General features: G+C 37.9%; 1 protein-coding gene and 1 long non-coding RNA gene across 4 annotated transcripts; one reads left to right on the plus strand and one right to left on the minus strand.

Annotated features, from left to right (window-relative positions):
* Positions 1-507: 507 nt before the first annotated feature.
* On the plus strand, positions 508-3,857 carry LOC110987469 (uncharacterized). The gene is made up of 2 exons (XR_002599285.2): positions 508-810; positions 1,660-3,857. It is a non-coding gene; the product is annotated as an uncharacterized LOC110987469 (long non-coding RNA).
* LOC147799247 (uncharacterized) lies at positions 746-13,035 on the minus strand. Of its 3 annotated transcripts, none has more exons than XM_087137413.1 (6): positions 12,986-13,035; positions 11,032-11,321; positions 10,410-10,503; positions 9,487-9,581; positions 3,229-3,304; positions 746-1,830 (listed from the first exon to the last, which is right to left on the minus strand). In XM_087137413.1, exons 3-6 carry the CDS (start codon positions 10,455-10,457, stop codon positions 1,708-1,710), a joined length of 342 nt encoding a protein of 113 aa, XP_086993539.1. In that variant the 5' UTR covers positions 10,458-10,503; positions 11,032-11,321; positions 12,986-13,035; the 3' UTR covers positions 746-1,707. The 3 variants fall into 3 exon arrangements, 1 of the variants encoding a protein (XP_086993539.1); XR_015425451.1 differs by lacking the exon at positions 746-1,830 and adding an exon at positions 7,706-7,823 and having other exon boundaries at positions 3,187-3,304; XR_015425450.1 differs by lacking the exons at positions 746-1,830; positions 12,986-13,035 and adding an exon at positions 12,636-12,925 and having other exon boundaries at positions 3,200-3,304.
* Positions 13,036-13,237: the final 202 nt, after the last annotated feature.

Genomic DNA, 13,237 nt, shown 5'->3' on the forward strand with positions numbered 1-13,237 from the left:
CAGGATAAACGAAAATTCTTTTTCTTGGTCCGCTCATGAAATTAAACTGAACGAATGAAGGGACTTTGACTGTCTTTGCTATAGCGCCACCAACGTCAATTGGGAGAAAGTTTTTACGAGGAACCCACCAGTCCTGAAAAGCCAACTTTTTATTCCGTGCGAGTTTTTACATTTTGAAACTATGGGCAGGTTTATTATGTGATTTCCTCTGCAAAAAATATCATTTTGTTGCTTTACGTGCTTTTAAAGGCGAGTATTTCGAGATTTTCTGCTTCAATTCTCCCCATTGTTGTTCACTCAAGCGTAACGAAAGATAGCGGCGTTTAATCCTCCGTAAGCCTCGAATCATTTTATTGTTCAGGAGAGACGGCACAAAGGAATCCAACAAAAGAATTGGTCTCTTTTTCAGCCTAGGTACCATTCTGTGTACGTCTGTGGAAGGGGGACATGAGTGTGAAAAACGGCTCGTATTCGCCTCTATTTCCTTGTTAGGAAAGACCGTGCACGGGTTCCTTTTTCATTCTCCCTTTTTCTTTCGCGCCACACCTTTCCTCCTCTCTTTCTATTGGCTCCTGTCCATCACGTGTGCTGCAAGGACCAATTGGTATTGCGTATATTCCTATCATTTCGTCGGCGAGTTTTCATCCAAACAGTACTATCAGACTGTCGGAGTCCCAGTGTTGCAAACAACGCGTGCATTTACACCTAACTTTGACGCTCAGAATGTACAAGATCTGATCATATCTCGATGCAGTTTCTTTAATATTTCTTCCAAAATTCTGTATCATCGTCTAGTATGAACTGGCTACTGTAAGTACTGACCTAAAAAACAGTATTTCCAAGGGAAACCTATTAATTTTTTTTCCTCAAGAAAAAACTGGGTGTGGCACATTTAAATCAAATTCCTCGTTGTCACTGACTTTTAGCCTTGAGTTTATTTTTCATACTAATTGCTAGTTTAGTCCAATCGACTCTTAAGCTTTCTCAAAACGTTTCCCAGACAAAAATGTTGCATCCTGACTCCACTTCAGCAGTCGTGTACAAAGTCTATGGGGAGTGAAGAGAATTTTCCAAGTATTTCCTAACAACATTGGAAAATGTTTCTCAGTCCACAATTCATGTCTTTCCAGGATTTCTTTGATGACTGACTTTTCTTAAGGTGATATATGATGAGAAAAGTGGAGGCAGGATGCAATATTCTTGTCCCACTTCCAAACAATTTTTTAAAAATTTAGCAAATTAGCAGGTGCTTTCTTTTTCAATTTTCACAAGTGGTGAATTCAAACGTTTGTTCATGTGGAAAATATTTTTTTTTAAAAATGAACAGCTTCAAATACAGAATCGAATTGTCCGTTTATTTTCGGACAATCATTCTCATAATATGAATAACCTGAGACAGACGGACACTTGAGATCAAATAGATGCACTTTTTGTCTTTAATTTGTCAAACTTAAACGGTGCAATGACCTTTGTCAAGTAAGAAACTTTAAAAACTCATTTAATTGTAAAAATATTGAATAATTTATTGTGGCCAAATTAAATGAAAGATCAATATTACAGCCTCATGTGCTGAAGAAAACTATCAAATCTAAATTCAATACATAGAATTCAAAGTTAACTCAAATATTTCTCTATTTTCTCCCCTTCATCTACAACGAGTCCATCTTCACATTGAATCCTTTCCGTACTCCAACATCTGAGTGATCTTCAAGCTACTACTGCCTTCAATGAGAGGGACCAATTGATGTATAACGTTGCTGAAGACATCTTGAACTCAGTCTCGTAATGAGGAGACACTGAAGATGACAGTGGACAGCCAAGCTGAAATTCCTACCCGGACAAGAGAAATAAAGCAAATTGAAGCACTTTCAAATCTGAAGACAATATTTTCAACTGAACTCTATTTTGATCGAATAGGAGATATACATTTGATCAAAGATTTTACTTTGTCCATCAACTTGACAAGTTTCCTTCACAAAGGCAACAGTTGACTTTTCAATGCATTCTGCAATAAATGACTGTATAACTCCTTGGCTAAATAGTTTGAAAAAGATTGAAAATAGTTGCCCTTACAAATCCTTCCAACGGGACATGGGACTCCTGCACTGGATTCTAAGTTCGCCGACAGGATTCATGAGTGAACTTCAGCATGAACTCTAACTTTCAAGATTGATTTATACAAAGCTTTCTTGGTAACATTTCGTATGCAAAATGAAAAAAAAGTTTGGTTTTGGAGTGTCTGGTGCACTCCTGGTGTGTTGAAAGATTCTCTTATACTGAGGTCCAAAAACTTGCTCCAATTTCAGATTTAAACTTGACTAGCCTTTCCATAGCAATGACTCTATTCCCCAAGCCTTAAGTAACTGAACAGTAATTGCTACTGCATGCACAGTCCTTGTGTTATAAAACGGTTTTAGACAATTTCTAAAGTATAGCTTTTTAACTTGGCATTTCAATAACTTTGTACATAAGTCCTCGAAGCATTCTTTCAACTTGAACTGAAATTGGAGAAGTTTTCGACCTCATCTGTACTCCAACATTTACTTCCAAGTCGAGACTTTGCCAGTTGATGTTCTTTGACCTTTAAGAAATGTTTCATTTCCAACTCTGTCGTGCCATGTCAAAGTTGAATCTTTTTAAGGTGCAGACAATGAAAATTACGAAAAATTTTAGTCATGCTTTGAATCTCATTGCCCAAAACTGTTTATATTTGAAACGTAGATTGATGAATGAACTTTAAACAAATCGTCACATTTTGTACCAACAGCTTACACATTTTTTTTATGTAAAAGTTGTAAAATGTTATGCCCCCGAAATTGAAAATCAAAATAATGAAAATAGCACAAAGATTGCTTGCCTCAACATCAACTGGCAACTTCTCAACTAAGTGGTCAACCAAGGATATTTGTAACCTGTTACTGAAAGTCGAGTCTATTTGTTTACAAACATGCCAAGAAAAAAATCCAAGGCATTTTGAAATCCAAATAATTGCAACCAAACTCTTGACGCAAATTCAAATCAGGAGTCTTGAAAGGACTTCACTATTTTATCAAATATGTGAGCAAAACAAGTTTGAGCGCCATCTTAAAATGCGCATTGACAAAAACTCAACTTTTCAACAATGGAACAGCCAGTAGGTAATTTCAAAGATGAATATGGGCTCTAAAAAATATGATTTCAGACTCGCTTAAAGTAACAGGTTACAAAATGTAAGGTATTGCTTCTTACCTTGCCATGTGACCTTTGACAGCCAATGAAGCTTGCGTGTGCATTTTGGTGAAATGACTGGCACAATCTCTTATTCCTGCAAAAAAATGAACAATTTCAATTTAAAATTAGTATGAAATCCAATTCCATTCAGGCGCATGAGCTAATAGAAAAAAGATAGCAACATCCCATGTTCAGGCATGCAGTTTAAACTAAACCTAGAATGTCCCCATTTTGGTTCAAAGGTCACTGATTAAGGTAGGCAATAATGCCTTAAATGGCTACAGTGAATCTTGATATGTGTCCTGTGGTCTAACCTTGGGTAATTTGTATATGATCTCCAAGTATAGAGGTTGTATACAAATTGCAAAGGGTGTGGCCATAGATATGCATATTCATGATGCAATGCAGCCACTTTAGGGGAGGAGCCAGAAACATGTACATGGAAGGGGAACCACAAAGGCTTCTGGAGTTAAACTTCGACACCTCAGAAACCTTTGCTGTTGCCCCAAGACCATGTGCTAGATTCTGGGTCAATCCTCTAAAGAATTATCCTTGGTTGGCTACTTTCTTGAAATCCTCCTTGCATGGAGGAGACAAGGGGGGCTTTTTTTTTTATTTGTGAGAAATAAAGACAAGGGGACACCTTATTCAAATTTTCTGTGTGAAATTTATTTTAGGGGACCCCTATTCATTTTATTCTCGTAAAAAAATAAAAAAAAAAGCAGCAGTGTTGTGCTAAACATACGTTGCTGGTCGGCGCCCTCTACTGTCTGGGGCGTATAGCAGTCTATGGCTCAGGTACTGTTGTTGATATACCTATTGTTTAGTGAAATCCACTGATGTGTCACTAGTGCTCTGCACCACTGGTATCCTGCCCCTACATAATCAAACATGCATTTCACTTCATTGAAAAAACAAACAATGGCCAAAACAAAGGTCAGAGAGGATTCACTGTTGCCGACCTAATCTTTGCTGAGTCTGTATGGGGTGTTTCACGGACGTCATCCCCTGTTCGGGCAACCAGGCTGCAAAATTTTGGAAGTGTTTTTAAACACTTGAGTGGAAAAAAAGTAAAATGAGGAAGCTGTTTTTAAATGGACTTTTCCACTCCATCTCCAATTGAGTCCTGGACCATCAAAATGACAACAACTTCAGCTTAGATGATGACATGTGAATCAGAGAAACACATTCTAACATGGCTGGCTACTGTACAATTTGACTATGCTTGGGGAAAAAGAAGCTGTTCTCTGAATGTACTGAAGTGCAGTACTCGTCAATAATTTTGTTTCCACTTGTGAAGGAAGAACCACACACTGTATGAGAAATGTTTGCACAGACAAACATTTCCAAAATTTGTCTGCACTTTTTCTTTTATAAACAAAACTACACAAGCACAAAATCCAAATTGTAGACAGTGTAACTGACAAATAATAGTGTGTATTCAGCGAAGAAAATAGCTGTGTGGTTTGATTGTTTTACAGTACCAGACTCTTAAGAGGAGATATTGCAGATGACATTGGGTTTGTTAATGGTATACTCCTAGGGAAAATGCTCTACATTTATTCCTATCATGTTTGGAGCATACTAATAAATTCAGAGCGAGAGAGCTAAATATCGATCCTCTAAATAAAGACATATTTCACTGAACTTAAAGTATTAATTGTTTTATAATTCTTGAACTAAGATTAAATTACTTTAACCCTCCTATGATCTGGAGAAATTCCTTCACAAAATCTATTCCCTTGCGTAGAATACTGGCGAGGGAGGATTAAAAACCACATGCAACAAATCCAATCCAATGTGCTTTCGACTAAACCCGAAGGGTAAGGACTGTGCATACTTTACTGGCCTTAGACTAAACCTGAAGGGTAAGGACTGTGCATACTTTACTGGCCTTAGACTAAACCTGAAGGGTAAGGACTGTGCATACTTTACTGGCCTTAGACTAAACCTGAAGGGTACGGACTGTGCGTACTTTACTGGCCTTAGACTAAACCTGAAGGGTAAGGACTGTGCATACTTTACTGGCCTTAGACTAAACCTGAAGGGTAAGGACTGTGCATACTTTACTGGCCTTAGACTAAACCTGAAGGGTAAGGACTGTGCATACTTTACTGGCCTTAGACTAAACCTGACGGGTAAGGGTTGTGTATGTACATCACTGGCCTTAGTAACACCTGTAAATATATAGCTTACATTGTTAGATAGCTAAACACAACTCAACAATGAACAAGACTCTTCAGTTGAGAAAAACTCCCCAGAAGTTGCACTTTGCCTGTGACCTCCTTAATATTAGAGACACGATACACATATATGTATTCTTAAAATGGAAACGGAATAACAACTGATGACAAGTATTAAAATGGCATTCCTGAAAATTTGCCAGAATGGCTGTGTTTAAGTATCTGCAATGTTAATGGTCACATGCATCTATCTAACTTCCTCTAACTGATAGGATTTGTCTACACATGTATTATAGAAACCTAAGGCCCTTTTGACTGAAGATCTAAGTTTTCTCTTTAAATGCGTTCTAGAGCATTGTTTATTTAGGGTTACTTCTATTTGACTGAATACAAAATTATTTTACTTTGATTTTAACATTATAATTTTTTTCCTCTATCAATTACCTACAAAACCCAATGTAAGTTTATTGTAACTTTAAATTTTACCTTCTTTCCAGCAAGTAACCAATCATTCACTAAGCATGTTATCTTTGACTTGTATTCCTACTTACACTGAGGGACAGGTGTTGTCACTGAAGCACTGAGTAATTCAGTGACAAAAATGAATCATAAATCCTCTCATTTGACTTCTCATCATCTTCAAGAAAATTAAAAACTTTTATAAATGCCTAACTTGGAAGTCAAACTAATCACCTTGTTGTCCTTATCATAAACTATTTAACTCTCAGGAAGATGTTCATTGCTATTTGAAACCTGAATTTAACCTGAAACCTGAAATTAATTATTTTCAAAGGTTTCAATTTCCATTAAAAAACTCCTAAATCCGATTTTATAAACTATCCTATCAATGGTGCTTTCTTCAAATCATGCTTGCTTGTCGAGTTTTGGCTTAGGAATAACAAGGTATCACTTTTTCTATTTTCCTAAAATTTACGATGTAGTAAAGCACATTTACACTTGCAAAGATTATGTTAGATGATCATTTGTTCTGACCTATCAGTACTATTTCCTACTAAAGATAAACTTTGACACTGTCCACTCAGTTTTACAAAGATATTTGTGGCTGATCTGTAATTACTAACTATTTTCCTTTCTTTAACAATCCCAATGTCATCTTTGATACCACCTTCAAGGAAACAATTACCTCCAAACACAAATGAAACCAAAACGGAAATGATTCTGTAGAATCTAGGTAAGTTGAGCAGCCATATTAGAATGTCTTTCCTCCAAATCTCACACCAACACCGGAGAAGAAGCCATTATCATTCATCAGGTCTAGAGCCCCCTCAGATCAGAAGCAGATGTCCTCTTTGATAAACGTTTGGTCATCATGACCCTGCCAAAAAAGCAACCTGTTTACACAGGAACAAAGAATGACGGGTACCAACTTAGGATAACAAAATGATCGAAAAATGGTGAAAAAAGTGCAATGGTCCTCAGTCCGTTTCACCAAACCACACAGGGACCCCAAAGACTTAAGTAAGCAACAGAAATCCTTTCTTTCCTATACTTGACAGTTTGGAAGATTTTTGGGTGAAATAGCATGTCAATTATGTGAGGCAGGACACCGGTGGATTAGAGCACCAGTGACACATACAGTCGATTTCACTAAACAATAGGTATATCAACCACAGTACCTGGGCCACAGACTGCCACACGCCCCAGACAGTAGAGGGCGCCGACCAGCAACGTATGTTTAGCACAACACTGCTGCTTGTACATGCATGTAGAATGGGATTTCATAAATTACACAAAGAAACATTTTTTAAACATTTGGCATATAAGGTTACATGAGAATCACTCCCTCGAAATGAGCCATTCTGACAAAAATTGTGATTTTTTTCTTTAACAATGCACAGTTGATTATTAAAACAAATAAATAAATTGAACAAATTTTCAAAACTACTCAAATCATGCATGAACTAGTGAAAATTGGACACTGATTTCCACATTTCAAGGTTTTAGATTCTGTTAGAATTGGTGTGCTTAATAATTCTTTTTGCGAATTTGAAAAGTGTCTGCCTCAGGATCTGTGTCTTAGATTCAATTTGTGGGAGTGATTCTCATCAATATGCAATAACAAACATCAAACGGTATGGTTAAAAACATCAAGTGCCATCAATTTGTAGCTGATCACAGCACAAATTTCTTAAAGCTGCAATCTTACGCAATCAGCAAACTCAATTTGATCTGTTTGACACTATGGTTTTGGCTAAATATATGCTCCTCTGTTGCTAAAATGTCTCCTCAAAAGTCAATGTTCTCTAAATTCTGAGAATCAGAAATGCATGGTTTGCAAAAAGGAAACTTACATGTAAGAAAATGTCCTACACTGAGATGTCATAAAATGTTCTTGACACCTGAAATCTTGAACCATAAACACACATAGTGTACACTGTAGTCCATGAGATGGATCCACTTGGAATATGTCTGCAAAATCCACACAGAGGAAAGTGAAATCCCACACCAGAAATGGGTAATCATCATCATGTTGGAGATGTCACCCACACCAGGGGAGGGACAAAGTTGGAAACATCCCCAACACCAGGGGAGGGGTAAAGTTAGAAACATCCCCACACCAGGGGAGGAACAAAGTTAGAAACATCCCCACACCTGGGGAAGGGCAAAGTTGGAGATACCTCCACACCGGGGAGGGGCAAAGTTGGAGACATTCCCACACTAGGGCAGAGGCAAGGTTAGAAACATCCCCACACCTGGGGAAGGGCAAAGTTGGAGATACCTCCACATCAGGGGAAGGGCAAAGTTGGAAACATCCCCGCAACAGGGGAACAATGAAGAATTTCTGAACATCTTTGTACAAGGGAAGACATCATTTGAAATATCACACAAGAAAGGGCCAAGAATGTAAAAGATATCCCAACACGAGAGATAAAGAGACCATTCACTGAACACAGCATGGATCCATCTCATTATAGTTTACAAAATGTTTCCCAGGAAAACTTAATGAATTGCAATCTTCAATGGTTTCAATAATTTTAAATTTTGGTCTGTATGAACACCAGGTTTTGTTACAGAATTTTGCCAACATTTAACTTGAAACTTATAAACTTTGCATCACATATTTTGGGGGTCAATCTCATGATATTTACAAAAGCGCATGCTTTTATGTCACAATTTAGACTAGTCTGATCTGCATGATTTTCACAATTTCACTGGATTCATTTGAGTTTTCCTGTTATGCTTCATGGTTGTCCAAAAATGTCCCATATATCACTAGCACAAAAGAGGTAATGAATTTTATCCTCAAGCAAATTTGACAGTGTTAGGGCAAATACCAGCAGCAGTTAAATTGCAAGGTAAGATGATGATGTCATGCTATGGTATCACAGCGCTGTTACAACAATGGGATCAACCAATGAGCATCAAGGATTTGAGTTTGCTTGAAGATAAAATGAACCACATGACCAACATTTATACATTACAATTTAGAAAATGATAGTGTAAAGAAACTATCCAAGTTTTCATACTCCTTTCCTTATTAATTAATTTTGTTACCGCTATCAATGGAACTTGATTTCTAATTCAACCTCCCATAAACTGCAATGGAGAAAAATTTGATATTTATCAGACTGAAGAATAGCATTTGGAAATGATTCAAGATTTTGGAAAAGTGCATTTGTTCCACATTGTTCTTGTTCTCTTTCACTAACTCAAGATGGGCAAACTGCCTGTTCTACAATTTGAGTAAAAACTTTCCAGAAATAGAAACCAAAATGGTGCAAATTTTGTTATTTTTCTCTTTCGTCAACTCAAAATGGGCAAACTGCCTGTTCTAAGCTTGGAGTAAAACAACTTGGAAAGCTCACAAGGGCTACGAAAATATCCAAGTTTACATCATAATGACCTTTGAAAATCACATAAATCTGAAATGTTTTCTTTCAGAACAAACTTTCAAAAATCTTGCTGCTTTTGCTTTTTGATGCTGGTCAACTATGTAACCGTATACTTGAAAGAGAAAAAAAAAGCAAATTTTCTTTTCAAATATCTCCGTAATATGAGGAAAGGTCAATGATAAACAAGGATAATTTTGACACCTTAAAAACTGCAAATGTACAATTGATTCTTTTTTTACATTTCTGATGAACACGGATGGCTGGACTTGAAATCTCTGGAGGCAAAGCTGTTGTCATGGTAACGATGGATGCTGCTGTTTATCACACTGTTTACCTGCAAAGATGGCAAGGAGAAAATAGTTACGTGAGAAATGCATCGATGTAAACAAACATAATAAAACAAAACTCTGAGTACATCTATTTCAGTTTGAAAGCCTTGTGTCAAGTTTTCAACCGCTATGCAATTCATTAATACACAAAGCTCTAGTCTACAGTTAAGTTCAATTATAGAGTTATGATGAAAGAGCAACAGTGAAGCTTTTCTTATTCATTTTACCCATCACATTCACCCTCACTAACTGTGGGATTTCCTTGCTCTAAATGTTCACAAAGACACCAGTATTGTGATGAGCATAATGAAGAACAATTTGAAAGTTTGGCTTCAATCCAAAGGGATGAATCAGAAAGTATCCCATGTATAAGGAGTAACCTCCAGTCTGAATGACTTCTTCATTAAGACCCGGAAAATCTACATGTACTGGTTCACGGTTAACTCTAAGACTTTCTCTGTGTGTTAGACCCACAAATGTATACTACACTGTATGTATGTGACACAGGGTAGAGGAGACTCAGTCATGGGAAGTTTGGCATGAATTATTTGCTAAGATGGCATTGACAGTCTTTAATGACACACCTTGACTTGCAGTAATTCTAGCAATTGAAACTAGACACAAGAAACTAAGGAACTTGGACCAAGCTTTGTAACATGTATTTCCTCTTTGAAATGAGTGGTGTAAATTGGCAAAATACAAATTCTTACAGTCCTGAAGCCCCGTATTTTAATGAGATTTTCCTATCCATGTATGCTAGAAGGTTAGAGTCAATATTATGAAATCTACAGATTCCATATAAGGAATCCCACATATAACTATTTTGAACTCACCTTGCAGGAAATGGCTGCTTGTTTTATTCCTTCAAGTTGCTCTGTCATATAGCATGGTACGTTGGACTCACGTTGCCAAGGGTTAAAGGTCAACCTATACAACAAAAAAGTTAAACTACTATTGAGGATATTTAATTTTATATCAGCTGAGTGAAACTCTGAAGGAATTAGTTGGGAATTTGTGGGAGATTTACCTCAAAGAAAATCGTCAACGAATTCAAGTCAAAGAAAATGTACAAAGTGGAACGATGGTAAAAGATGTTGTTTTGAAAAACTCATAACTCATCAAACAATCCATTGGCTAAGCCATGAATATCATTCTGAGGTTAGTTAACTTTCTTTTTAATAAAATGATCTATTTCCATTTACATGTAGAGTGGAGAACTACCCATTCTGAAATCAACAAAGGCATGATGGAGTCAGAACGATGTTTTTATCTGCATGTTGTGTTAGTACTTGCTGGTTTTGCCCAAGGCCTCATAAGACCTCACCTCAACATGATTTGCTATAAAAAGATGACAGTGACTGTGTGGAAATGACAAGGCATATTTGATAAATATAAAAGGGGGAACCTATCCAAAGGTACACGTCCAAAGCCTTTGAGCTTTGGTATACAGCCTACCTGTGCTAATCCACTGCATTAGTGGTATAAACCTGAAGTAACACTGATGCCTGGCTACTGGCTGGTTATCTAGCATGACCGGTTCACAAGATGACTGGCTGGTTGGTAGGCTGATTGGTTGACAAGATGACTGGCTGGTTGGTAGGCTGATTGGTTGACAAGATGACTGGCTGGTTGGTTGACAAGATGACTGGCTGGTTGGTAGGCTGATCGGTTGACAAGATGACTGGTTTGTGGGAAGGCTGATGGCCTCTCCAGATGGCTGGCTGGTTGGTACCAAACATACAGCACTGAGAAAGAAAAAGTCAGGAGACGCTGCATGAAAAATCAGCCGCACGTACTCCAGCTAGAATGTGAGCATACAAATAGAGGCATTTAGTTTTGCAGCAGGGGTGGGGCTGCTTGAAGTATCGGCACATGCCAGACCCATGCGTCCATGTATGTACAAAAGTGTACTACATGTACCCTGCATGCTTTGTGCGTATAGTGGAACACCACTAAATGTTTGGTACAGCGGTCGTTTGGTATAGCGAAATTAACTGCCCAACGTTTTGTTGCCATGTTGAATAGCGCCCTCTCTTGTCTAACTGAAGTGCATTTTCTTGCGATACTTTGATTTGCTGTTTTTGTGATGTTTTGCCATTGCATTCACGTTTGAGGTTTCTAGAAATGTATCTGTTCATTATTTTTGTTTTTTTTTAAATCTTGAGTTACAAAATTGATGTTTAGTTTATCTTAAAAGTCGTGAAGCTACCACTCGGGATCGATTTCAGATGCATGCTGCGGCGAATCTCGGTTGATTTGCAACTGCGTAAAGTTCGGTAGGTTTTGTACACAAAATATTGGGAGCCAAGGACGATGTTCGGTACAGCCGAATGTTCAGTATAGCAATGTTCAGTATAGCAACGTTTCACTCTATACAATGTACATTCAAGCATACATAAAATCGACGGCTCGTTCTACCGTCTTAGGAATCTCCTACAAACCGAGGCGTGGCCTTTGTATGCAAAATAGTAGTTTAATATGAATATTTACAATTAACCCTAGGATGCAAAGTAGGTTGCAAACAGGCCGTAGGAGCATTGGAGTGGGTTCATATCAATGGCGTCAGTCTATTTCTTCAGTTTTGTTATATGAAATCTTTCACAGGCGTACTTCATTGCTTCCTGTTCCAATGCATCGACTGCGGTCATTATCAACAGTGACAGTACTAGCACTTTAGCAGTACATTTCACATCGCATGGTATGTACATGTACATTACATCGTGTGGTATGGTACGGAAGTGTTATACAGGTCATGTATTGAAGGATATTGATCCATATTCATGACATACAATTAAATTCAATCATGTGATACTGCAGCCCGGGTTTTTCAAAAGAGAGCCACTACAGCCTTATCTGTGGGGCTAGACTAGGGCCTACCATACCATAGCCCCACAAATAGGACTGTAGTGCCTTGCTTTTACAATCTGTCTCTTATCTGTCACCACCACAGCCCTACTTCAAGGCATGTCTTAAATGCCTGAAATCCAAACTGCAGGATTGTCGCAAACTTTGAATCCTAATATCTTCCTAAATAAGAATGACTTGCCAATTTTACTTACACCGGCCATTCTACCTCCATGCACCGGCGTATTTCTCAGAGTTTGGACTTTCATACCAGCACCCTAAAGCTTTCCAGAATCGTAAATTTTCCGATGTATGGCGCCTCGAAAAACCGGCCTGAACTGTTAAATGCCGACCACTGGCGGCGCCATTTGTTAACCGTACCAGTACACGGCCTAGTTCTCGGACACAACCTAACTTTAGTTTACCACAGAAAAAAGCTTCTCAGACATGGCGTCATACTTCATATTCGTAGACACAGGATATTTAAAGTGAATTTTATCGATACAGCAGAAAGCTCTCCTAAAGAATTCATTTTAATGAATGAAAAACTGAATTCTCAGCTCACGTTTTCCAGCATGTCTACTTGTCCCTCGCGCCGTTGCATTTCCCAACCAAATATTTAGCGCCCTCTACTGAAAAAATTAACAGCGCCCTCTACTGACATTTGATCCACGACCAAAACAAGCGCCCTCTTTTGAAAAAAGCAATGGCGCCCTCTACTGACTGATAACGGTACAGCACAATGTCCTTGAATAATAGCGCCCTCTATTAAAGTTGTAAAGAAAGGTAACTTCTAAGAATAATAAAAAATCAGCAA

This window comes from Acanthaster planci, linkage group LG05 (genome assembly GCF_054643075.1).
Source record: "Acanthaster planci isolate LZ-2023a linkage group LG05, COTS_SCS, whole genome shotgun sequence".
Classification (NCBI taxonomy): Eukaryota; Metazoa; Echinodermata; class Asteroidea; order Valvatida; family Acanthasteridae; genus Acanthaster; species Acanthaster planci.

Bases quoted from the DNA above. Each gene is read 5' to 3' on its own strand.
- LOC147799247 (XM_087137413.1), bottom strand. From the start codon at position 10,457: ATGACAGAGCAACTTGAAGGAATAAAACAAGCAGCCATTTCCTGCAAG. The intron at 9,582-10,409 runs GTGAGTTCAAAA...CCATCTTTGCAG, and splicing joins AAGCAGCCATTTCCTGCAAG to GTAAACAGTGTGATAAACAG. The intron at 3,305-9,486 runs GTAAAAAAAGAA...ATTTTTTTGCAG, and splicing joins CATCCGTGTTCATCAGAAAT to GAATAAGAGATTGTGCCAGT.